Consider the following 25,372-nt stretch of genomic DNA (forward strand, 5'->3'; position numbering starts at 1 on the left):
AGAGTTCCTTCTACGACGAGTAAACTCGCGACGGAGAAATCAGAGATTCGTACTCCGCCGGAATAAACTTCTCCCATACGATATCTGACTTGGCCGTCGATGCGAAGGTTTTCGAAACCGAAGCAGCGACGCACGCATCGCGTGGACTTGTGAAGGAGATTATGATGGAGATGCAATCCTCCGGAAAAGAATCGAACGGAGACGACGACTCGGAAACTATCTCTCCTCCGCCGCTAGATTCGACGCTGCGTTTTACTCCCCATCGATGGTCTGAGCAAGTCAGGAGGTAGTGCTTCTCCTTCTTATGTCTACTCTTTCAAAACTTCTTTCAATTTCGCCATTACTTCTCCCAAGAAAAATCTTAATCCCGCCGGTCATGGCCTCGCCTTTATCGTCGTCGTCGCCCACAATAAAAACGACACAGTTCCCGGTTTAGGTTACATAAGTCTTGTGAACCGGTTTAACAACGGTAATCCCAATAACCATCTCTTTGCGCAGTCGAGTTCGACGTCTTCAAAGATGCATCTTTTGGCGTCCCACATTTACGATAACCACGTTGGTATCAACATTAATTCGGTAACCCGACGTTTCCAAGAAAGCCGGTTATTGGATTCAATCAAGACCGAAGGAAAAAACCGGTGGGTGTTCAAGACATTGAAGCTAATGGAATAGTGATATTCGAAGCTAAATAAATGTTTTAGTTATCCTGACGTGTATCTACTTTCAAATGTATTACAATAAAAGACCCGTTCCCTAAATAATTTATTTAGATTACTATAAGAATACGAGTTTTAAAATTTGAAATTTGGATTAACGGGCCGTATTGGGCCTATCTTTAACTCTGTTAGGCTTACCATAAACCGCCTAAGATGCAGGACCGTTCGATTAGAGTATACAGCGAATCCACAACGGTCAATTCTGTATTAACGCGTTTTGTTGTAAAGACGGAAAAGAGAAAGAAAAAAAATCACAATTCTTCAGATTCTCAAATTTTCTCGCTCTTTCTTTTAGCATTCTCTCGATCCATCGTAGATTTGTGTAGAAGATTAGTAAGTTTCTTTCAATTTCTGTAAATCATGAATTTGATTTTAGGATTTATAAGTCGGTGTAATCGATCTTTATGTTTTACTAATCGATCTAGGGTTGAACATAACTCGAGGTTGCTTGATTTGGCGTGAATCTTTCGCGATTTGGTTAGATTCCTCACTAATCTTTCGCGATTTGTTTTTTCTTTTGATATCTAAGTTTTCTGATAATTCGTATATACTTTTTTGTTTAGGGTTTTGAAGAAGCATGTCTCCGCCATTGAAATTGTACTTGGAATATGCTTGATTTGGCATGAATCTGCTACCATCATCCTCTGGGTTTTAATGATAATTTTGGTTAGATTCCTTCCTTACCTTTCGCGATTTTGTTTTTCGATTTCAAGTTTTCTAATAGTCCGCTTGAAATCGTGATTTTTTTGTTTTTTTTGTTTAGGGTTTCGAAGAAGCTTGTATCCGCTTGAAACATGTCATCGAGGTATGTATATCGCTTGTCTTTCCTGATTTTAATTTTGGTTTTGGTTTTGTTTTTCAGTTTTTGAGTATGAAATCGAACAAGAGAACAAACTTTTACAATCGATCAGTTCTCGTCTATGATTTTGTTTCAGTCTTGGGATTATATATCAAAGCTCTTTTAATTGTCTACGGAGCTTGTTGGTTCTTGTTTTTAGATGTCTCTGATTTGAACGATGTAGAACCCGAATTTTTAGCCTCGACAATAAGAAATGAGATCCTTGAGACTACTGGATGCAGCGCAAGTGCTGGGATAGGTGGTACTATGCTAATGGCTCGTCTTGCTACCGGAGTTGCTAAACCATCCGGCCAACTTTACATCTCTGCTGAGAAGGTACTTTTTATAAACATCTTTCTATCTTTTGGTATCTGTGTTTGTTTCTGACTCGTAATCAGTGGAAGAGGTATATGAGCTGTGGTTAGTTTCTTGATTGCAGAAGCCATTGTGTATTAATTTCGTAAAACTGATAGTGTCTAACATTTTGGCAGGTAGAGGAGTTCTTGGATCAGCTTCCAGTTGGGACACTACCCGGTGTAGGTTCTGTGTTGAAGGAGAAGCTGGTGAAGCAAAATATTCAAACCTGTGGGCAGTTACGTTTGATTTCCAAGGTAAACCATTTTTGTGGTTATGGTTATGTCTGGTTGCTATTTTATTTAAGCAAAACACCATAGGCTTTTGTATTTAATACGATATTTGCCTTTGAAGACTACTGTATCTTATTAGTTGGAATCTGCTTAACAACTGTTATCAACAGACAACTTCGCTAAGCTATACCAAGCATACCCTATCGGGTTTTACAGGATTCTCTTCAAAAGGATTTTGGGGTGAAAACTGGCGAGATGCTTTGGAGTTATAGCAGAGGACTAGACCTACGGTCAGTTACAGCGGTGCAGGTCTGCTTAACTGTTGACTCACTCACTTGGTCTTTGGTTTTGTTTTTTCAGCTTTTGAGGATTGAAATCGAACAAGAAAACAAACCTTTACGATCGATCAGTTCTCTCGTCTTTGATTTTGTTTTACAATTGATGACATCAGTCGTGGGATTTATATATCCAAGTCATCTGTTTTTCAAAGCCTTTTTTAAATTGTTCTACGGAACTTGTTGGTTTTTGTTTTTGGATGGTTTTGTTTTGTTTTTTTTTAAAACCCAAAAAGATTCGTGGACAGACACTAATCTAATGGTGCTCTGTCTGATTCTTTTTGGGGACATTGTCCCGAACTGAAGATATATTGGATGGATAGTGCATGCATGTTGGGAGGGAATGACCAACAGTTTAAGAAGTCTATAAGACAGAGACTGGATAAAGGGGAAAAAGGAATAAAAAGAGTTCACAATATGACTCTCCCCGACTTAAGACATTGAAAGAAGTCACATACTTTGGGTTGGATGGTAAAAACGACCAACCCTTTGTTTGATGGGGGAATGACCAACGGCTTAAGAAGTCTATAAGACAGAGACTGTGTATAAAGGGGAAAAAAAGAAAAGAAAGAGTTCATAATTTGACTACCCCTGACTTAAGACATAGAAAGAAGTCACAGACTTTAGGTTGGATGGTATAAACGACCAACCTTTTGTTTGATGGAATCAGACCACCGGCTTAAAGAAGTCTATAAGACAGAGACTGTATAAAGGGGGAAAAAGAAAAGAAAGAGTTCACAATTTGACTACCCCCTGACTTAAGACATAGAAAGAAGTCACAGACTTTGGGTTGGATGGTATAAACGACCAACCTTTTGTTTGATGGAATCAGACCACCGGCTTAAAGAAGTCTATAAGACAGAGACTGTATAAAGGGGAAAAAAGAAAAGGACTACCCCCTGACTTAAGACATGGAAAGAAGTCACAGACTTTGGGTTGGATGGTATAAACGACCAACCTTTTGTTTGATGGAATCAGACCACCGGCTTAAAGAAGTCTATAAGACAGAGACTGTATAAAGGGGAAAAAAGAAAAGGACTACCCCCTGACTTAAGACATAGAAAGAAGTCACAGACTTTGGGTTGGATGGTATAAACGACCAACCTTTTGTTTGATGGAATCAGACCACCGGCTTAAAGAAGTCTATAAGACAGAGACTGTATAAAGGGGAAAAAAGAAAAGGACTACCCCTGACTTAAGACATAGAAAGAAGTCACAGACTTTGGGTTGGATGGTATAAACGACCAACCTTTTGTTTGATGGAATCAGACCACCGGCTTAAAGAAGTCTATAAGACAGAGACTGTATAAAGGGGAAAAAGAAAAGGACTACCCCTGACTTAAGACATAGAAAGAAGTCACAGACTTTGGGCTGGATGGTATAAACGACCAACCTTTTGTTTGATGGAGGAATAAGAAGTCTATAAGACAGAGACTGTATAAAGGGGAAAAAGAAAAGGACTACCCCTGACTTAAGACATAGAAAGAAGTCACAGACTTTGGGTTGGATGGTATAAACGACCAACCTTTTGTTTGATGGAGGAATGACCAACGGCTTAAGAAGTCTGATGACAAAGACTGGATAAAGGGGAAAAAAGAAGAGAAAGAGTTCACAATTTAACTACCCCTGACTTAAGACATAGAACGAAGTCAAAGACTTTGGGTTGGATGGTTAAAACGACCAACACCGTAAGAGAAAGAAGCTGCGATAAAGGCTGAACCTAAAACTAAAAGACCAACGGCTTAAAGAAGTTAAAAAGGGTTACCAACGGCTTAAAGAAGTTAAAAGACTAAGGAGCAGTTACCAACGGCTTAAAGAAATAAGACAAAGATATGTGACAGAGACCATGGAGTGGTTTGTTGGATGGTAAAAACGACCAGCACCGTAAGAGAAAGAGGTTACGATAAAGGCTGAACCTGGAACTAATAGACCAACAGCTTAAAGAAGTTAAAAGACTGTGGAGCGGTTAACAACGGCTTAAAGAAATAAGACAAAGATATGTGACAGAGACATTGGAGTGGTTAAGACTTGTTGGATGGTAAAAACGACCCACGACTTTAAGAAGGCTTAAAAAAAAGGCTGAGCCTAAAACAAAGAGGTTTCTCATTCTTAGATAGAAATGACGATCAATAGCTTCAAAAAATGAGGTAAGTATCAAGCATTTAATTAAATGAAGACTAACCAACTTTAATTTCTGCAGGTTATGTGCTTCTGAAGGCGTTGAGGAGATTTCAAGTGCAGCAGACTTCTTGAACAGCAGAACAGGTATATACTTCAAACTTGTTTGTAATTATGATACTATTTTGATTTGTTCAGCTATATGCTTATCTCTGTTTTGGTGCTTGTAAGTATCATAGGTTCTCCCTTTTAGTCGCTTGAGTTATGTTTACAAGTTAAAACCCTTGGTGATTATTCTACTGGTGTGAATGTCTTTTTAAATTCTGCATCGTTTGTGTATAATGGTAGTATTTTCTGTTGTTTGCGATAAAAAGGTAGATTTTGTTTTGAAACATTTTATTGTGTATAAAATTCTTACTATCTCTGTTTTGGTGCTTTTATGTAACATAAGGTTTCTCATTCTATGAAATGTATGCTGTAGTAGTTGTCTTATATCTCAAATGTATCTTAGTAATCTGCATCATTAACTGATGATTACAGTTTTAAATTTCTACAGATTCTACATGTTGCTTGAGTCTTTACTATATAAAATGATTGAAAATATCTTTCTTATGGTAGTAGAGTCTAATCTTAGTCTTATTGAGTTGCTGGAGCTTGAAATCTATTGAATTACTAGTATGTGAAATGGATCTCTCTTGATTTTCCTACCATGTTTTTTCTTTCAATAACACTATTCTATGACTGATGTCAAAATCAGAATTTAGTACACTTTTATCATCATCATAGTTGGCATTTGGAAGAACTGCTATGATATTCTCTGCTCTTTAGGTTGACTAATTGTATTCTATGTGTAATATTTTGTTTGTTTGGTTTGCTATATTAGTTGTTAGACTTGAAAGTTCTTCTAGTACATATATATATGCTCAAACTCGAGTTTTTTTTGTTTGTCATGTTCTATTACGTTTTTATGGAACAACATTACTATCAATGTGTATATATCTTGTACTTCATTTTTTAACTCTATTTGTAATCTTTTAAGAAAGGAATATTTAATATTGTTTGTTTGTTTGAAATAGACACTTTGATTTCAGTTTTGGGTTTGTCAATTACCATTGTCCTTCTGTAATTTTTTTCCATTGTGTTGCATTTTGGTTTGTTGTCAGATTGTCTTTAGATAATACTTCTTTGACTTTTGCCTTTTGATTCTCTGAATATTTACTGTGGTAAATTGACTTAACTGTTTTGGGAAATATGTATTCTTGTATGTTTATCCTAAATTATACCCCAAGTAAGAATCCATCATCAATGTCGTACGGTTAGTATGATGAATATTCCAAACATATGAAATGATATTTTATACCTATTATCTTTCCTTTGGTGCATGTATGTAGCATAAGATCTCATGCTCTAAATTCTTGGTGATTGGCTCAAACATACAATATAACATTCTCGAATTGTGCATCAAAGACTGATGATTATTGTCCTAGCATTCTACCAAGTATACTCATTGCTTGATTTTCTTACAATTGATTTTCTTACAATACAAATTGTAAATATTTGTGTTATGGCACTAGTGTCTATTTTTAGTCACTTAATCTTACAACTTCATGGTGCTTAGAACTCCATTGAATCACTAGTGTATCCAATTAGAAAGTGCAATGAATCTTAGTTTGATTTCTCTGTTAGTTACTTTTTTTGTTTAATAATACAATTATGTAATTGACATACAGTTTTATCATGTCCACTATATGCATGTGACTGTAGTCTTTGTGTCTACAGTCTACTAAATGTATTTATGCTTTCTTAATCACTTCCCTGTTTCTTACTATTCTAGATCATTATAAGAGTTTGTTAGATTATTTCTTAACATGCATGAGACACATGTGATTAATAAAATATTGGTGAACATAGTTCTTGTACTAACATCACAATCGTCATCTTCTTCTTCTTTTTTTGGGTCTTCGTTACTGTGTAGCGAAATTAAAAAAAAAAATGAACATAGTTCTTACATTTTGGTTGGTTGTCCAAGTTTCTTTTGTTTATACTTTCTTTGGATGATACCATCTTGAATTCTGCTTCATGGTTTTTGCATAGTTAATTGAAGAGTGGTAAAGTCTTTCTTAGGAATATTTATTCTTCTTGTATGTTTATCCTAAATTATACTCGATTAAGGGTCAATATTTGGTTATGCATTGCATATAGAGGATAAGACATGACTTGAATCGTTTGTTTAAAGAGTAATACTTTTCATGATCGAACCTATAACTTGAATACTATTAAACTAACTATTGTATACCAAATCAAATTAGTTTCTCAAATATAAACAGAGATATATTCGTAATATTTGGAGACTAGGAGTGGTGGGCAAAACATGATGAGTTATATATACCATAATTAAAAGGAAAAAAAATCATAATACTGTATAGCATAATTTTATAGAAATTATTTTAAAAAGTGTCTATAAAATATTAATTAATAAAATAGTATAAAAGATACCAATCAAGCTAAGATTTCATTGCACTATAATTATAATTTAAAATTCAACTGTAATTATAGACAATTAGAGCATCTCCAATGGCAATATAATTTATTTATTTGAATTTAATTTTCTTATCTATCTAAATTTTAAGTGATGAATAAAATTGAATCAATTACGTTAAGATAAGTGGCATGTGGGGGTTATTAAATATTAACAAAGAACCTCTCCTCACTCTCTTTCCTTTCTATGATTAATTTTTATTATTTTAATGTTAAGAAGCTCCCTGCAATGCATTTCGAGATATTGTAAAAAGAAATTAACTGTTAGCAATTAACAAATAAAAATTCACTTCGTATAATACTTTAAAAAATGATTAAAAATTAGTTTTGGTATTAACTGAATGAAATATGTGATTATACATATGAATGAGCTAATAGTGACGGACCAACCCCATCGTACTAGTCTTTTTTATTTTGTGATCATCCATGCTTTCGTTCAATTATAGTGGATACGAAAATTCAATTTTTTGTTTCTTTTCAACTTCCAAATTCCGAGAAGAAAAAAAACAGAGAAAAAAAATGATGAACCAAATGGTTTATTTTTACCACTCTTCTGTTCATAGCTATCTTCCTCACCTCTCAGTCCACCACCACTGCTTACAATTTCAATTTCAATTATTTTGGTGGTAACGGCACCAATCTATTATCATTCCACGGAGACTCTGCGTATGATCCGAATATCTCAAGAGCCATCGCATTGACACGAGACAACATCCCTTTCTCTCACGGCCGAGCCATTCTCATCGTTCCATTCTTTTGGTGGTAACGGCACCAATCTATTATCATTCCACGGAGACTCTGCGTATGATCCGAATATCTCAATAGCCATCGCATTGACACAAGACAACGTCCCTTTCTCTCACGGCCGAGCCATTCTCATCGTTCCAATCTAACGCTACATCTCTTTACCTTTCAGAACCTCTTTCACTTTCTCCATTACTCATAAAACAAACCCTGGTCTAGGCCACGGCCTCGCGTTCATCGTCGTACCCGCTATTAACCAACACGAGGTTTAGATTATCTCATTCTCGTGAACCAAACCAGCAATGGTAATCCCAAGAACCATCTCTTTGCTTTCGAGTTTGATCATTGATGTCTTTCAAGACAAGAACCTCGGTGACATGAACGATAACCATGTCGGAATCGACATTAATTCGATCGAGTCGGTGGTTTCGGTCAAATCCGGTTATTGGGTTATGCCAAGAAACGGTTGGTTGTTTAAGGATTTGAAGCCGAGTAGTGGAGATAGGTACAAGGCTTGGATTGAGTACAAACAACAATTACAAAGTTATCTCCGTTAACATTAGTTTAGCGTATTTGAAGAAACCGAACCGGCCTTTGATCGAAGCAAAACTCGAGCTTTCCAATGTGGTTCACGAGGTAGTGTATATCGGTTTCGCCGGTTTGATGGGCCGTGGTGTCCAGGCGTCCAGAGTCATGAGATTTGGGACTGGGTTTTCCATAACTAAAATACCGGTTCGGTTTCGTTCGAAATCATCGGTTGTGTTTCTGGTTTGTATTGTCTCAGATTTGTGATAATTGAAGTGAAAATAAATGTTTATTTTATGGCTTTGCCAACGAACATTTATTTTGAAGATATGAACATTTACTTTCAACGATCATTCATTTTGAAGATATGAACATTCATTTTGTACTTTCAAGAAAAAATCCAATATGGTTTATATTATCCCTGATTTTGTATATAATTTTCTATGTTAGCCATTTAGTACTTTTCAACTAATAATTTCTCATTGTATGACTAACTAAGTGGACATTGGATAGTATCAAGAGAGAAACAATTATAACATAAAAGGTTTTGAAGAGCAAAACAAAACAAAAAAACGCTAATTTAAAATGGGATTTAAAATGTCAATAAAAATTTACTGGAATTGAATAGCTTAAGGGTAATTCATCAATATCATCTTATTTTTACAAAGCTTGTCTTTAAATTCCATGTGGGAGACTAAAGATAGGTGGTAAACTAGACCACCTTTGCCTTATGTACAAAAATGAAATAACCTTCCCAAACACAAACAAGCAAAGTCAAGAATAACTGTTTGTTTGGAGGATACATAATGGTACTAACGGGGATTTTCATCCAACCAAGAAGATGTGATCCGTAAATGTTCAATCCATACCCGTTGAGTCCGTCACACCACCCAACAACAACAATAACTCTACCATCCGGCACCATCCTAGCGGTAGAGTACCACTCATCTCTCAGTCCACCAATTTAATTTGCCTAAACCTTTTTTCAGTTATTCGTATGACGGATGTATATTAACGGTTAGAGTTTGTTTTCCTCTGATTCAGGGAGTTAGTATTGAAACCATCAAGACAAAGGCAAACATATGTTGTGTCCACCAGTTTCCGTCAGAGTCGGGTCGGTCTTTAACATTTGGTTCAGCAGATCACAAAGCTTACTACTATGATCTAAGGAACCCCAAGCCTCCTCTTTGCACAATGGTTAGTCAACAACAAGACATTTAAATTTCTTATTATTATATTTTTTAGAAATTTAGAACATCTTTTTAATTGTAGCAGCAGCATCCAATGTTGTAATGATATATACAGCAGAACATACATAAATATTACATAAGAAAATACATAAATAAACCTGAGTTATAAGTACAACACCATAACCATCCAATTCCAGTGTGTTGTTTGCCAGAATCTAGCGTTGACCGATGTAGACCGTTATTTACCGGCATTGACCAACTTTAAATATATATATATATATATATTATTTTTTATAGTAGAAGATAAACAAAATAACTATACAACTTTACTTAAAAAATTATATAATAAAGTTTTACAACAAAAAATATTACAAAATATACATTTTCCTTTTGTAAATATTTTTTTCTAGATATATTTTTAACATATATGTTTGATTATTTATTATTCTTTTCCTTACTAAAAAAAATAATATTTGGAAATGTCTTGCATATATTTCAAATGACATAATCTCCAACCTTTGAATTTACAAAAGAAAAAAGGATTTTTTAAAGGAAAATGTATATTCTGTTATAATACCAAAATGTATAACAAAATTTACCACAAAATAAATTGTTTTGGTAAATTAATTTTATTATTATTTGTAACTTGTTTTTTTATTACCAAAATTATATAACCAAACATACCACACATTTTGTTTGGTATGTATTTTTTAACATTTTATTTTGTATATAATTTTCTTGTATATTTTGTGGTACATTTATTTGTATAGCATGTTGTTAAATGTTTGTATAAGTAACATCTTTATTATAAATAGGAAACAGGAGTATCATTTTTGAGTATTTTAAGGATACAAAAAAAGAGTATCATTTTGTATAATAGGAATAGGGAGTATCATTTTTCCTAAACAACATATTAATATGTATACAAAATTTTGAATAAATTAATTAAAACCCATATTTGTTAAATAACATATTAATTAACAACCAAATTTTGAATATATAATAGGAATATATATATATATATATATTTGTTATATTATTTAACTTTATTATATAAACTTTTAATAAATCTTGAATTGGATGATTATGGACTCATCAATCATATCATTATTTTGTGCTTAGGATTCGTTGGTTAAGGATATGGTTTGGAAGATAATAATATCCAAATTCCAAACTAACAAACCAATTAGTATAAAAAAGGTCAAGTCAGGTAAGCATTATACTTATAGGATCAACGGGTGGGAATATTATTCTCTTTTAAAATTTTTATAATATAGTCTGACTCGTTATTCCAGAGAATGAGAAAAGTAAAGCTTAAGCTAACAACAAATACAAAAGAAATAAAAAAAAAGTAAAAGCAAGGAAAATCAAAACTCTTATCTCTTTATTTGAATTTCAATTTCTAAAAAAGAATTAAACAAAACACAAAACACGCTTCATCGTTTACAGAAGCAAACGACACTTAAAACCTGAGAGAAACGAAGAACGTGAATCATCCGCCGCAACAACCCCCCTCCCACTTTTTCCGACGGCGTACTAGTTTCCTCCGCCGTCGTTTACTACCACGAAAAGCTTGATTTAGGTTTGCTGTGTGGTGTGTGTGTGATTTCGTGAGATTCGTTAAACCCTAGCTCTAATTTTATAAATCCTTGGTTTGATGATCGTTAGCTAGATTGAGAGATCTAAGTGATTTTGATTACTCTACTGCTGTATTTTGATTGTTTGATTTTAAGATAGATTTTGATTTTGTTTTGGTTTTCCCCTTTTTAGCCGGAATCGGAAATTTCTATGTTTGGAGAGTTTTGTAATTAGCTTTACTTCTTCGTTATCGTTTCCTTGTAAGTATCTTTGAAGTTCCTTAAGCTTAGCATCTTTGCCTTCTCCAATTTCTATTGATGTCATCTTCTAGGGTTTGTGATCCGTTTTGGTTGGTTTCATGTTACAGAACAGTGCTTGTTCTTCTTTTGATGGCTTAGATTTGGTGATTTTTGTGTCTCTGAATCTGATATTGAATTTGGATGTTCAATTTTTATTGGCTGCAGTTTAAGATTGTGAACACTGATGTCAAACACGTTGAAAGAGTCAAGAGAGGATATTACAGATTCTGTTGTTGGTCATATGAGGGAAGAGAATGAGTATGTTCGGCTCGTTGTGGCTCATGAAGCTGCTGCTGCTGAAACCGTGTTGTCTCTATCTCAATCGGAGGTGCGGAGTCAGAAACTGATGTGGTGGTTGAAAGCTTTTGGAATATTCGCAGTTACTCTCTTGCTTACTGTTGTTTTTGGCAAATGGGGTGTTCCGTTTGTGTTCCAAAAGGTAATTTCTTTTGCTTAGTTCTGTAGTTCCAGTAACGTTTATTTCCTTATGATGATCCATGTCACAAACTCTGCTCTCTGGTTTGTTTCTAATTTGAAGGTTCTTATTCCAATTTTGCAATGGGAAGCAACTGCATTTGGCCGTCCTACGCTCGCCATTGTCCTTGTTGTTTCCTTGGCATTGTTTCCTGTGTTCTTGATTCCTTCTGGTCCTTCCATGTGGTTAGCTGGGATGATTTTTGGTTATGGTCTCGGTTTTGTTATTATCATGGTTGGTACCACCATTGGCATGGTTCTTCCTTACCTTATCGGGCTTATCTTCCGTGATCGCCTCCATGTATGAAGAAACCCTTTACTTCTCTTTTTTCTTCAAGTTTTATGCTGAAAATCACTAACTTGTAGATATGATATTTGTTATTACCAAAACGCAGCAATGGTTAAAAAGGTGGCCTCGTCAAGCTGCTGTTCTTAGACTAGCTGCTGAAGGAAGCTGGTTCCATCAATTCAGAGTTGTGGCAATCTTTCGGGTTTCCCCATTTCCTTACACGATTTTCAACTACGCAATCGTCGTGACAAGCATGAGATTCTGGCCTTACTTCTTCGGATCTATAGCAGGAATGGTACCAGAAGCTTTCATCTACATTTACAGGTCAGTCTTTACTCTCCCTGGACTTAATAAACAGCTGAAAAGTCACAAACTCGAAAACCTAATTCTAAAAACTGGATTCATATGCAGTGGTCGGTTGATCAGAACATTTGCGGATGTGCAATACGGACATCAACGTTTGACAACAGTGGAGATTGTGTACAACATAATCTCCTTGATCATTGCGGTTGTGACCACTGTTGCTTTCACTGTGTACGCTAAAAGAGCTTTGAGAGAACTTCAAAACGCAGAAGCTAATGAAGATGAAGAAGTTCCAGTGAGAAAACAGGCGAAATTTGAGATGAAGAATGTTATTCAACAGGAAGAAGATAATAATCGGCATTTGCCTTAACCGGATTAAGTTGACAAGAAGCTACGATAGGTTTTAAGAGTAAATAACAAAAGGGGTAAAAAAAGATGTCTGATGTAGTAGGAAAAGACTAGTCAAGATTGGGATTATATTAGTGTTTGACTGATTCCAATGATTGAAATAAATAAAACAAGCATTTAGGCTTAATAGTGCGTATGAAAAATCTGGTTGCTCTATGCGATCTAGTAGTGTATTTTAAGACTTATATTGTTGACAAGGTTAGTGATCTTGTAAGTAATCATCAAATGACATTAAAAAGATTTGTTCATCTTGTAAGCAATCAGCAAAAAACAAAATTTCTAAAATCATATCGATGTGTACCGTTTAGACTTAGCCAAGACTCCGGTTCAATTTGATGATATTAAACCAAGAACAATTGGAATGCCAAACCGGATTCTGATGTTCCACGTTGACAAGGTTAGTGGTCTTGCAAGTAATCGTCAAAAACAAATTTACAATCCACATTCGTTTTTCGTAATACTTAAATGTAAGCACAACATTTGTACGGTTCGATGCCGTCGCGCCGTCGCGTCTCAAGTCTAAAATCAACTCGATGTGTATTGTTTAGACTTAGCCAAGAATTCCGGTTCAATTAGATGATATTAAACCAAGAACAATTGGAATGCCAAACCGGATTCTTATTTATAATCGTTTTGATCCTCAAGATTTCAAGATGATCAGTCCAACGGATACCGTATACCAAGGGTAAGTTTATCAGTAGACCAGTGCTGATGAACAGATTAATAAATTGGACTATGAAAGTGGCGGGTTGAGCCAGGCCCGTGCAGTAGTGCAACGCATGGGCGACTCGCGAAAGCCCAGATAGCAAGCTATCTTAACGGGCCTTCTCCCTTAAAAAATAGAGTTAATATCGTGTGAGCCGATGGCCCACATATCAGATATTAAACTGATAAGAACAGATACTACACTTGATCTTAGCCAAAAGGCCGAGAAAGGTATGAATTGTTTGGTCCATCGACCTTCCTTTATATACACCCATTCCAAGAGTGAGCGATTCATAGTTGAGCGATGTGGGATATAACATAAACACCAAAACCTTTTCTATTCGATGTTACTAAACCGAGACCAATAGGATTACAAAAACCAACATTAAACCGTTCATACAATTTGAGTTGATCACTTTGAGACGCTAAAAGACAAATTTGATCATTTTTGGTTTTTTTCCAGCGTTGTCGTCTCCGACTTCTCCACTTCTTCTTCTTCTCTGTACAATACAAATAAATTGGAAGGAGACGGTGAAGAAGCTCTCAACTCTTTACAGGAGAATCTGCTTAGAACAACATTTTCTTCCTAAGAGAATTCTATGGTTAGTTTACAAATCTCTTTCTATCTAATTTATAACCAACCGTCTCCGCTCAATTTCCCCCGTAACTTTTTTTTTCCGATTTGATCAGGCGAATTCCGGCGTAGAGAAGTTGAAGCTCTACTCTTACTGGAGAAGCTCGTGTGCTCATCGCGTCCGTATCGCCCTCGCTTTAAAAGGTCTCCTCTATGATTTTGCTGTCGCTTTGTAGTCAATTTTGTGAACGGAACAAGAGTGTTGTTTATATTATTTGATTCTGAAATTTGGATTCTTGTTTGATTGTTTTTTAGGGCTTGATTATGAGTATATACCAGTGAATTTGCTCAAAGGGGATCAATTCGATCCAGGTACGTATTTTCCCAGTTTTTGTACTTGCTTTTGATTCGGATTTCGAGGTTATAGTGAACTTGATTGATGAACTAGATAAGAATGTGTAGCAGAATGAGAGGTGATTGATTATGAGCCATTTAACAGCATTTACTGATGATTGGTTTCTTATGTTAAAAGTTTATCGTTTTGATCTTCAAGATTTCAAGAAGATCAATCCAATGGGTACTGTACCAGCTCTTGTTGATGGAGACGTTGTCATTAATGATTCTTTCGCCATTATAATGGTCAGTAAATAGTAAGTACAGCCTTGGAGGTTTTGTTGTTGTTGTTGTTTTGTGGAATCAAAAGACATTTCATCGATGTTTTGTTCTGTGGTTCTTTTCTAAACTGACAGTATCTGGATGAGAAGTATCCTGAGCCACCTCTGTTACCTCGTGACCTCCACAAACGGGCGGTTAATTACCAGGTATTTTGATCCTTTGTCTTCTGTTACTTCGATCAAGTCTCCTTATCTTGGCTTCTTTATAAACAATACCAGCTTAGTTTTTCCTGTTTTCCACTCTGATGCATTTTTGTTCTGTATATTTCAGGCGATGAGTATTGTCTTGTCTGGCATACAGCCTCATCAAAATCTGCCTGTTATTGTAAGCACATGAGATTGATGTCAATTTCTTAGGTTCTACTGTTGGAAGTTCTAGATAGAGTAAATTTCGTTACATCACTTTCCTGATTGACAGAGGCTTATCGAGGAAAAGATAAATGCTGAGGAGAAAACTGTTTGGGTTAATAATGCAATCACCAAAGGGTTCACAGGTATGTGATCTCTATCTATTCTTTCCATTCTTTTATTGGCATATGTTATAAGATACAGAAACTTAATCAAGAACCAAGACAGTCTTGTAAGTAGTTGATATACTGTGGTATAAGAGCGTTAAAGTCTTGCTCACTTCTCAGTTAAATATGTTTTATGCTTGGTAATACGAAGTTGTACCATTCACCTCTTTGATGTTACTGTTGCCTTATAAAGAGGTTCATACTGATCTATGAAATTATGTCTCATTCTTCTTTCAGCTCTTGAGAAGCAGTTGGTGAGTTGTGCTGGGAAACATGCCACTGGTGATGAAATTTACCTGGTATACTGCTCTAAATCTCTCTGGACTGTGATTCTTTTGTCACTTTAGAATACTACCCTTATTATAAAGCAGTAAGTAGACAAGTGTTAAAGCCATGAAACATTGTTTTGCAGGCTGATCTCTTTCTAGCACCACAGATCCACGGAGCAATCAACAGATTCCAGATTAACATGGTACTTTCCCTTCTTTAAACTATGCTTCCGATACCTAAATTTGTTTCAGGTATAGGTTGTAGTATATCCTCAAATGCCTTGAATCCTTGATCAGTTTTGCGGTAGCATGAATCATATGATACAAAGATAGTCCTATTGTAGTAACATGGTACTTTTGCGGTTTTAATTTCTACAATTTGGTAAAACGCATTCGTATGGATTTCCACAGGAACCTTACCCAACTCTTGCAAAGTGTTACGAGTCATACAATGATCTTCCTGCTTTTCAAAATGCTGTTCCAGAGAAGCAGCCAGATGCTCCTTCCACCAACTGATTCTGTGAACCGTAAGCTGCTCTCAGCTCAATAGTCAATAAAACCTCGCAGTCAACAACAACAATGATAATAATAATCACTTGTATTCATATATGTTATAGTACTTCTTAGATCCTCTACTTGTATTATACAATAAAGGTCTTAAGAGTTTGAAATTTGCAAAGATAACTAGTACATTCTCAGAGGAAGCCTTTCTCTCTAAGACTCTGGACTGTCTCCTTAACCGCATCTTCCACATCAGTAAAAACCAGCCCGAGCTCAATCAATCTCTTAGCCGCGTCATGACAAGACGTAAGCCCGGGTTGAGTCTCTTTATCAAACTTGTGAATAGAAAACTCAGGAAAGAGCTTGGACACGAGAGCAGCAAACTCACTGAACTGATAAATCCCATTAGTGCATAGAAACCGACCAGAAGCTTCAGGTTTTTCGAACAGCATCACTTGACCTTTAGCCACATCTCTCACATGCACCACACCGAGCCAGTAATGCTCTTGCGTCTCGGTCGAGCCTTGTAAAAGCTGTAGCAAAACGGCACAGCTTGCGTTTAGGTTCGGTTGCAGAAGTGGTCCGAGACATGTTGATGGGTGGATCGTCACAATGTTGGTCCCGTGCTTCTCTGAAAATTCCCAAGCTGCTTTCTCAGCTAATGTTTTCGAAACTGGATACCATTTCTAAAATCGAAATCATAGACACAAATTGTTACAAATATAATATTAATTTAATTAAACGTTCTTATAAATAATCACAAACCAATTCAAAAAAAAAAAATTAACGGACCTGCATCGACTTGCAAAAATCGAGATCGGTCCACGAGGACTCATCAACGGGAACTCTCTCCGGCCAATTAGGGTTAGAGTCTAAGAGATCCGCTTCGAAGATCTCGATCTTGGAATCGGATCCGGGTAGTTTCAGGAGATGAGTCGGGTCGGATCCTGGGTATATCGAAGCGTGGATTTTGGTATAACCTTTCTCAATCAACGTTCGGACTATCCAAGATCCGATGAAACCATTAGCTCCGGTCACACACACTGTCTCTTTCGCCATTGATGATCTTGTAATATAGCTCACAAATATTTGATTTTTCTCTCTCTTGAACTATAAAAATTAGATTTTTAACTGTTGTTGCAGTAATAAAGGATCCTTTTTTTGTTAACTCGAAATAAAAATTTGGTTTTTTTTTTTTCATTCTTAAAGATAGGAAGAAACATAACGTTGACATGATATTATCCACTAGTTGAGCTATATAGACTTTTTTCGTGACGAATGAAAACACTAGTCAATAGATGAAAACCGCCGGAGCACCGCCGCATAGAGGTGGTTCCTCCTCCTGCTCCTCCGCTTACTTTTACCGGTCCTCATCATCTTGCTCCTCCGATAGCTGTAGAGTTTTGGTGGTGAAGATGGGAGGAAAAAGCAAGAAACCTCATGAATCGTCTTCTTTTAAGGTCCATACACGAATACACATTTTATTGTAAAGGTTTCGTCTTTGAGAACTAACTAAGAATTCCAGATAACTTAATGGAATTTGATTAATTTGGTTCCCTTTATGATGTATGTATATTGGTGTTATGGATATGATGCATTTTGCAATCACTGATTTAATCAATGATGTTGATAGATTTGTATGAATTCTAAAATTCCCAGATTGGAGTTAATGGATATGATGAATGTTTATTGAGCATTTTGCAAACCATTAATTTGATTTTGGTTTTTTGATAACAGGATTCAGAGCCACCGAGAATCAAATCCAACGTTAAGCATAACTTGCAGCTTCTCAAGTTATGGAAGGCATGTAATAGTGTGATATTTTTGTTTCATTACTACTACGTCTAAGTCTAAAATATAGTTTTTGGAATTGTATGATATATAACTCATGTAGCTAGTGGATAATATGTCAGATCGTCTGCTCTGAAGGCATGTAGTAGTGTGATACTATCCATTAGTGTTCAAGGATTTGTCCAAATTCTAATCTTTGGAACTGTATGATATATATGTGTAGGAGTTTCAGAGCAGAGGATCTGGCACGGCTAAGCCAGCGACAAGTTACAGGAAGAAGAAAGCAGAGAAAGACGAGTTACCGGATGATAGCGAGCTCTACCGTGATCCTACAAATACGCTTTACTAGTAATTACACACTATGTATTAAGTTTCTCATTTTACCATCGTTGTTTGGAGAAATGATTTTTGAGGTTTGAAATTTCTAAGGACTGTTTTGTTATTCCCTGAAAGCGGTTTTACAGCACGAACCAGGGTCTATTGGACGACGCAGTTCCTGTTTTGCTTGTTGATGGTTATAATGTGTGTGGATACTGGATGAAGCTAAAGAAACATTTCATGAATGGAAGGCTTGACGTTGCTCGGCAGAAGTTAGTTGATGAACTTGTGTCCTTTAGTATGGTTAAAGGTACTATACTTTCTAAGAATCTACATTTGGTTTCATCTACGGCTCATTTTGGCTAATGCGACAATTTGATTGTAATTTGTTGTAGAGGTCAAGGTAGTGGTTGTCTTTGATGCTCTCATGTCTGGTCTCCCTACTCACAAGGAAGACTTTGCAGGGTATAGTCATTTGGCCTTTTTCCGTCTTAATAGTTTTCTTCAGAAATCCTTGTTTACTTTAAAAACTCAATAAGGTTTCTCCTTTTTGGCCAGTGTTGATGTGATTTTCTCAGGAGAAACTTGCGCTGACTCTTGGATTGAAAAAGAGGCAAGGAATAAATTATCTCTTTACCCCATAGGGTTCAAAGTTCAAACATAACGGTTTTTTTTTTGAATCATTGTCCATGTTCCTTGATTTCTGATAAGATTCATGAAATTGATAGGTGGTTGCTTTGAGAGAAGATGGATGCCCCAAGGTTTGGGTTGTAACATCTGATGTTTGTCAACAACAAGCTGCTCATGGAGCGGTATTGCCCATCATAACGATGTTATACAATCGTTATGCTCAGATCTTGTTATTGATTTTGGTGACTAATTCTTGACAGGGAGCTTATATATGGAGCAGCAAGGCACTGGTTTCTGAGGTATGATCACCAAATCAATTGCCTTTTTGTATATTTGTGATTTGAGTTTCATGTTGTCTTGTGAAACATCATATTGTAGATCAAATCAATGCACAAGGAGGTTGAGAGAATGATGCAAGAAACAAGGTACATTGGATTATTTTTGCGTTTTTAAATTCTGTGCTTGGAGCTAACCAGAACAAAAACTGAGAAAATTCTGACTACTTTTATTAATTACAGGTCCACATCTTTCCAAGGGAGATTGCTGAAACACAATCTTGATTCTGAAGTAGTCGATGCTCTTAAAGATCTAAGAGACAAATTATCAGATAACGAAACAAAGAGATGACCAAGATCAATCCAGATTATAACTAGGCACAAAACTAAATTACTTGATGAAAAGAAGGTTGAAGGATTTCAGGAAGCAACATGGTTCACTTGGATTCCTACAAGGTATTGAAGCCATAGATAGTGACTTAGTTTGTTTCCCTAAATCTTGGATGTTCAAACGAAGAATCCAAAACCATTTCACAGCTTGAAAAATTATATAAAGCAGTTCAATATGTCTAAGCTCATGTGGAAAATGCCTAATTTGTCAGCAGAGATGATTATATATTGGGCACTTCATTGGAATAAAGTTTTGTTGTGGTCCAAAATAGTGTGTTTACCACATTATATTTACTCCCATTTGAGATCTTGAAGAGTATAATACCTGCAGCTTTTCATCTGAAGCTACTTCACAATTTTAATATTCAACTCTTATCTTTCACGTTTCTCATTACATTGTTTTAATGGTTCTGTTTGAGAAAAGGCTTTTGTGAGTTGGTTGCTTGTTGTTGAATGAAGTCTTCTCATATTGTCTTCTGCAACTGTGGACAGCAGGATTTATTTCTCTGTGATGAAGAAAAAGCTGAGAAAACTGGTTGGGAATTTGATCAAACTCATGGAGATTCAAGTTTATAGAGAAGTCGCAGATTAGAGAGTATTTAGCGGGCTTGAAAAAGAGTTGTGAGTTGGATACAACTGATAAGCTACAAAAGAGTATAGTTCAGGAGAAAGAGACATATTGTAGCTGAGAAGTGAGAAGAGTGTACAAGGCACATGAGTTTAGCTGGAGGTGGTTTAAAAGAAGTGACAAACTTGTAACATAAAGGAAGTTTTGGCTTGAGACGATCTATAAATAGAGGAAGGAGAATAAGAAATGGGGCATGTGATTTGTGAGAGTGACCAGTCGACATTAGACAGAGTGTGGAGGATAGATTCGGAAGAATGCAAAAATTCTAGACTCAAAAATTGTTCTTTGAGTCTTGTTATGGGATGTTCTCGATACTTGTTGAGGTACTTGTTATTGAATTGTATACAAAGTATTGAGCATAGGCGGTAAAAATTGTTACATTTTGTCAATTATCTTTGGATAAGCAAGCAATAATACGAAATCTGAAATATGAAATTTGTATTCAAAGCAATGGTATGAATTGGTAAACACTTTACAAAGCAGTATAAACAGTTTAAAAATTACCAATCACACAAAGATTATGTACAATGGAGGTGTTGAATAGTTAATTCAAGTGTTGAATTCATACAATGAATATGTTGAAAAATAAAGATAAAATCTATGTGGATTAAATCATGTTGAATAAACAAATGCTGGGACCGCTAAGACACATGATGCATTATTATTTGTTGTTAAAGTTCTTTATACTTTTAATTTCATCATAACTATTTGACATTATTTTTTTATTATTTTTTTTATTTTTTATTATTTTTTTTTGCCGATAGATTACAAGATCAGCTCAAACGAGCCAATTGGTAGGAAAAACGTTTACATAGGTAACTAGATGTGACTCTATTCTAGCACGTCGTGCTAGCTTGTCAGCATTACCATTCTGCGTTCTGGAGACGTGAACTAGCGCAAAAGATAAGAACTCTTCCTTGTCCGCCTCAATCTCATCCAAATATGTCTTGAAGGCAGGCCACTCGGACGGCGAAGACACCATCTTCACCAGGTCAGAGCAGTCTGTGTGAAAAACCACATTCTCAATATCCGCACCAATCATACAATGCATTGCCCAGATTAGAGCTTCCACTTCTGCATGGAGAGGTGACAAGCTGCGGCGAAGGTTAGACGCACCCATAATGGGGAAATCCCCCTCAGGGGAAATGCAGTACCAACCTCGGCCTGTATACTGGTCTGTTATCTTCCAAGATCCATCCACAAAGCATCGGTAATTGGTTCTATATATGTTGGCCGTAGCCATTGCCACTAGCACAGGACCGATAGTGGGATGAGGCCCATCCGTGGACGGGATCCCTACTGTATCAGCTTGTGCCGATATCTAGAGTTTAGCTTCCTCCTCCGCCAACTGTAGAATTGCTAACGGATTGGAATCCAAATTGCTAAAAAATTTGTCATTTCTAGCCTTCCAAATGTACCATAGAATCCAGGGATAAAAATCCGCTGAAGGATTCTGCTGAAATCTCGAGAATAAGTAATCCATGTTTGCATAGACAGATTTTGAAGGGAAACAGCCCAGTGATGTCGGGAAAGAGGATAGAGCCCAAACCTGCCTGGCCGGAGGGCATAAAAATAAGGCATGATTGATTGTCTCCTCAGAAACACCACAGCACCCGCATTCAAAATCACATTACATACGACGTCGCAAATTAGATGTTGTCGCCATACAACCCGTGATCGCTTGCCATAAAAAATGTCTGATTTTTGGTGGACACCGAATCTGCCAGACAAAAGCCTGTAGAGGAATAATGCTAGGGCCAAAAGCAGGCGTCGACACCGCCTGATTTTGACGCAAAGCTTTATACCCAGATTTAACGATGTACAGACCAGTTTTTGTCAAATGCCAACCCAAGCTATCTGGTGAATCTGGTTTACCAACAGGTAAAGCAGAAATAATGGCAACATTATGAACTCCTGTCAATAAAAGTTTCAACTCTAAGCGTAGGATCAATTGGCGATCCGGAACGCAATGCTGGTCTCGGGGATTTAGCAGGGATCCAGGGATCAGACCATACTAGAATGGAATTACCGGATCCTACTCGTTTAATGAGTCTTTTGTTTACCAGAGAGCGAGCAGATACCAAACTCCGCCATCCATAAGACGGCGAGTAAGATTTGATTAGGTCCAAAGGGTTGGAATGCCTATAGTACCATCCTTTAAAAACCTTTGCAAATAAAGAGTCTGGAGCTGTAATCCAACGCCAAAGTTGTTTAGCCAACAAGGCGGTGTTAAAGTCATCCAAACACCGGAAACCCAGACCACCATCAACCTTATCAACACATAACTTATCCCAGGCTATCCAGTGTAGTTCTCGTGTGTCCCCAGAAGTACTCAACCAAAAATTAGAAACCGCACTAGTGAGTTTTCGTGTTACTGTTTTCGGAAGGCGGAAACAGGACATGACAAAGGTAGGAACGACAATTGCTACTGATTTTATCATAACCTCTTTCCCACCCCTGGACAGAAAAAGACTATCGTCTGCGAATAATAAGTGAGAAACCGCGGGACAAGCAGTCGACACCTTGATACCCGTGATGAGCTTTAACCGCTCTGCCTTGCGGAGATTTGCGATGAGAACCTTAGTGCAAAGAATAAAAAGGTAGGGTGACAAGGGGTCTCCCTGTCTAAGCCTTCTAGAAGGAAGTATAGACCCATGTGGTTGACCGTTTATTAATACTTTATATTGGACAGATGTCACACACCACATAACCCAATAAATCCATTTTTCACAAAAACCGAATTTCCTCAATAAATGTTCAATAAAGGACCATTCTACCCGATCATAGGCCTTACTCATATCTGTTTTAATGGCCAGAAACTTACCCTTACAAGAAGGGTTAGTACGAAGACCATGAAACATCTCTTGAGCAATCAAAATGTTATCCGTAATCAAACGCCCCTCTACAAATGCCGATTGTGTCTCAGATATCAAGGCCGGTAAAAAAGAACGCAACCGCTAACATAAAATTTTTGAGATAATCTTGTATCCAACATTACAAAGACTGATAGGTCTCCATTCAGTCATTCTAGTCGGCTTATCCACTTTTGGAATAAGACAAATATTTGTCATATTTAGTCTCTTATCAATAATACCATCCTGGAAAAAGGAGTTTACCAATAACTTTAGATCGGATTTAACCGTATCCCAAGCACGCTGATAGAATAGAGCCGTCATACCATCCGGCCCTGGAGCCTTGTCTGGGTGCATCATAAACAAAGCCTCCTTGATTTCCTGTTCTGTGACTGATCTTGTCAGGGAATCATTAATGTCATCCGTGATAGATGATCACACTTCACCCAGTGCTTCCTCAAAATCCGAAGGTTCGGAGAATGTGTAAAATTCCTGAAAATAAGAAGCAGCTATGCTCTGAACCTGCTTCTCTTCCGTAGCCCAGCTTCCGGTGTCATCGTGGAGTCCCACAATACGATTCTTAGATCGTCTTTGTTTTGTTTGGGCATGAAAATAACTAGTATTTTGATCCTCAAAACGCATCCATCGACTCCTACTTTTCTGATACCAATAAATTTATCCTCAAGTAGTGCGAGAACCGGTTTATGGTCTGAAGCTACCATGGGTAAATATTCCGTAAATGCATTACTAAAAATGTCATGTAGCTTTTCATTGGCCAAGGCGCGATCCAGACGACACCTAATTGGCTTTTTATCTCGCCAACCACGCCAAGATAAGCTGTCCCCAACCGCAGGAAACTCTATTAAACCGCAATGTCTAATCATGGTACTAAAACCAACAAAGGAGGACGCATGTCGGAGTTTACCTCCACGCTTTTCATGATTTCCTTTTAATTCGTTAAAATCTCCAATAAGGAACCAGGGAGAATCTCTAGATAAACCAATTCGTGTTAAGCGTTCCCATACTAAGTCTCGGTTTGCTGGAACCGGATCACCATAAACAAAGGTAAAAAAGAGTGTTTGTCCTTTATAAGTAAGTTTCACATCAATCAATCTATTAGATTCAAATAAAACTGAAACATCATAATCATTATTATAAAATAAGGCTAAACTGCCACTACAACCAATAGGATCAACCGTTTTTAAATTTGAAAAACCAAAGTGACCAACAAAAGATTCCAAATGAGAATAGGCTGTCTAGTTTCAGATAAAAAAAAAAAAATCAGGCCTATGCTTCCCCCACAAATCCCTAAGACATTATTTATTTCATAGTAATCAAATTTTTATTTTATTTTGCTTTAAATCAAAATTTATTATTTTCATATTTATAAATGGGTACTGGTTTTATTTCATTTGAACATATTAAAATAAATGGAGCAAGGTGTTGAATTTTATTAAACAAAACCATTGTATATGATAAAAATTGAATGGATGTTGAATTATTTGGTTGAAGAAAGAGAAAATGATGTGGAGTGATAAAAAAAACTTAAAAGAAAGGTGTTTGGAAAAAAAAAAACAATGTACATTGTCTAAAAGCTTTACTAAAAATTGTATTCTCAGTTTTTTTTTAACAACTTTCACGTACAACCCTTTTTCCAGTTTTGTATGATTTCGTAATAGTTCTACACTATTTTAATATTTTTTAACAAGTTATCTTTTCAGCTTACAATTTTGTTTATGTTACCGATCAGATAATAACTAACTAACATTAAAAGAATTTACTAATTAAGAAAATCAGAGCAATAATAATACTACATCATCTCTTAATCACTTTTTTCCATTCGAGTTTCACCTTTTGTTTTTTTGTCAAATGTAAAAACCAAACCCACGTGACTGATTTTTTCTATAATTGCAATTGAACAAAATAAAAAGTTGAACCAGATAAACTAGCTTGTAACTAAACCGAAAGGTCGATCCATCAAACCAAAAAGTTAATCTGAAATTGAAATTGAGGAAAAAAACCTAAATTTTGTAATTGGAAAAATGTTCATTGGGAAAAGTGTCAATTCCACTTGTTTTGGTTCATCAAGTCAAAAGTGGAAACTTGGTAATTTTATTTATCTTGAATTTTTGTTTTAATTTCAACATATAGATTATAGTTAGATTTTACTTATTTGAAACTTTATTCTTCTAAGGTAGACAATCAATGATGGAGTAACCTTTTAATTTAAATTTTGGAGTGGAAACAGTTATATTTCTTGCATATGTTTTGCTTATTTTTTGCATATATTATACTTTATCATATATAT

General features: G+C 36.1%; 6 protein-coding genes, 1 non-coding gene and 2 pseudogenes across 36 annotated transcripts; 6 read left to right on the forward strand and 3 right to left on the reverse strand.

Moving 5' to 3' along the window:
- Positions 1-164: 164 nt before the first annotated feature.
- LOC147937586 (lectin-like protein At1g53060 pseudogene) lies at positions 165-672 on the forward strand (annotated as a pseudogene).
- A 220-nt stretch (positions 673-892) lies between these two features.
- Positions 893-5,961, forward strand: LOC104710156 (translesion synthesis protein REV1-like). Of its 17 annotated transcripts, none has more exons than XR_015565430.1 (9): positions 923-1,049; positions 1,142-1,193; positions 1,280-1,382; positions 1,480-1,521; positions 1,797-1,890; positions 2,046-2,165; positions 2,358-2,450; positions 2,783-4,574; positions 4,677-5,018. XR_015565430.1 is itself a non-coding variant. In XM_087464089.1 (8 exons), exons 5-8 carry the CDS (start codon positions 1,822-1,824, stop codon positions 2,918-2,920), a joined length of 420 nt encoding a protein of 139 aa, XP_087320215.1. In that variant the 5' UTR covers positions 926-1,049; positions 1,142-1,193; positions 1,280-1,382; positions 1,480-1,521; positions 1,739-1,821; the 3' UTR covers positions 2,921-5,961. The 17 variants fall into 17 exon arrangements, 6 of the variants coding, with proteins under 6 accessions (XP_087320216.1, XP_087320215.1, XP_087320214.1 ...); XR_015565434.1 differs by having other exon boundaries at positions 926-1,049; positions 1,652-1,890; positions 2,312-2,450; positions 4,677-4,988; XR_015565431.1 differs by having other exon boundaries at positions 926-1,049; positions 2,312-2,450; positions 4,677-4,988.
- A 1,872-nt stretch (positions 5,962-7,833) lies between these two features.
- Positions 7,834-8,754, forward strand: LOC147937587 (lectin-like protein At1g53070 pseudogene; annotated as a pseudogene).
- Positions 8,755-10,818: 2,064 nt separating this feature from the next.
- Positions 10,819-13,069, forward strand: LOC104710157 (uncharacterized). Of its 2 annotated transcripts, none has more exons than XM_010426711.3 (5): positions 10,819-11,201; positions 11,634-11,907; positions 12,007-12,243; positions 12,338-12,555; positions 12,643-13,069. In XM_010426711.3, exons 2-5 carry the CDS (start codon positions 11,653-11,655, stop codon positions 12,902-12,904), a joined length of 972 nt encoding a protein of 323 aa, XP_010425013.1. In that variant the 5' UTR covers positions 10,819-11,201; positions 11,634-11,652; the 3' UTR covers positions 12,905-13,069. The 2 variants fall into 2 exon arrangements, with proteins under 2 accessions (XP_010425013.1, XP_010425014.1); XM_010426712.3 differs by having other exon boundaries at positions 10,894-11,173.
- Positions 13,070-13,686: 617 nt separating this feature from the next.
- LOC147937588 (U2 spliceosomal RNA) lies at positions 13,687-13,882 on the reverse strand. Its single transcript, XR_015567736.1, has one exon. It is a non-coding gene; the product is annotated as a U2 spliceosomal RNA (small nuclear RNA).
- Positions 13,883-13,940: 58 nt separating this feature from the next.
- On the forward strand, positions 13,941-16,358 carry LOC104710160 (glutathione S-transferase Z1-like). 4 transcript variants are annotated; one of them, XM_010426717.3, is made up of 10 exons: positions 13,941-14,249; positions 14,338-14,425; positions 14,537-14,593; positions 14,754-14,860; positions 14,971-15,042; positions 15,167-15,220; positions 15,314-15,389; positions 15,648-15,709; positions 15,823-15,882; positions 16,091-16,358. In XM_010426717.3, the coding sequence occupies exons 1-10, from the start codon at positions 14,247-14,249 to the stop codon at positions 16,193-16,195; spliced, it is 684 nt and encodes a 227-aa protein (XP_010425019.1). In that variant the 5' UTR covers positions 13,941-14,246; the 3' UTR covers positions 16,196-16,358. The 4 variants fall into 4 exon arrangements, with proteins under 4 accessions (XP_010425019.1, XP_010425020.1, XP_087320217.1 ...); XM_010426718.3 differs by having other exon boundaries at positions 14,775-14,860; XM_087464091.1 differs by having other exon boundaries at positions 13,994-14,249; positions 14,775-14,871.
- LOC104710159 (cinnamoyl-CoA reductase 1) lies at positions 16,260-17,255 on the reverse strand. The gene is made up of 2 exons (XM_010426716.2): positions 16,973-17,255; positions 16,260-16,866 (listed from the first exon to the last, which is right to left on the reverse strand). The coding sequence occupies exons 1-2, from the start codon at positions 17,237-17,239 to the stop codon at positions 16,375-16,377; spliced, it is 759 nt and encodes a 252-aa protein (XP_010425018.1). The 5' UTR covers positions 17,240-17,255; the 3' UTR covers positions 16,260-16,374.
- Positions 16,985-20,647, forward strand: LOC104710158 (uncharacterized). 10 transcript variants are annotated; one of them, XR_015565420.1, is made up of 11 exons: positions 17,413-17,640; positions 17,918-17,983; positions 18,195-18,319; positions 18,436-18,599; positions 18,685-18,754; positions 18,848-18,902; positions 19,018-19,101; positions 19,180-19,218; positions 19,298-19,344; positions 19,438-19,650; positions 20,077-20,647. XR_015565420.1 is itself a non-coding variant. In XM_087464083.1 (10 exons), the coding sequence occupies exons 4-10, from the start codon at positions 18,509-18,511 to the stop codon at positions 19,544-19,546; spliced, it is 495 nt and encodes a 164-aa protein (XP_087320209.1). In that variant the 5' UTR covers positions 16,985-17,640; positions 17,918-17,983; positions 18,195-18,319; positions 18,425-18,508; the 3' UTR covers positions 19,547-19,853. The 10 variants fall into 10 exon arrangements, 4 of the variants coding, with proteins under 4 accessions (XP_087320209.1, XP_010425016.1, XP_087320210.1 ...); XR_015565421.1 differs by having other exon boundaries at positions 20,080-20,647; XR_015565422.1 differs by having other exon boundaries at positions 17,418-17,640; positions 18,425-18,599; positions 20,080-20,647.
- A 343-nt stretch (positions 20,648-20,990) lies between these two features.
- LOC147937589 (uncharacterized) lies at positions 20,991-21,455 on the reverse strand. The gene has a single exon (XM_087465180.1). It carries the CDS (start codon positions 21,453-21,455, stop codon positions 20,991-20,993), a length of 465 nt encoding a protein of 154 aa, XP_087321306.1.
- Between the last annotated feature and the right edge of the window lie 3,917 nt (positions 21,456-25,372).

The sequence above is a fragment of the Camelina sativa genome, chromosome 9, assembly GCF_030686135.1.
Source record: "Camelina sativa cultivar CO46 ecotype springtype chromosome 9, ASM3068613v1".
NCBI lineage: Eukaryota > Viridiplantae > Streptophyta > Magnoliopsida > Brassicales > Brassicaceae > Camelina > Camelina sativa.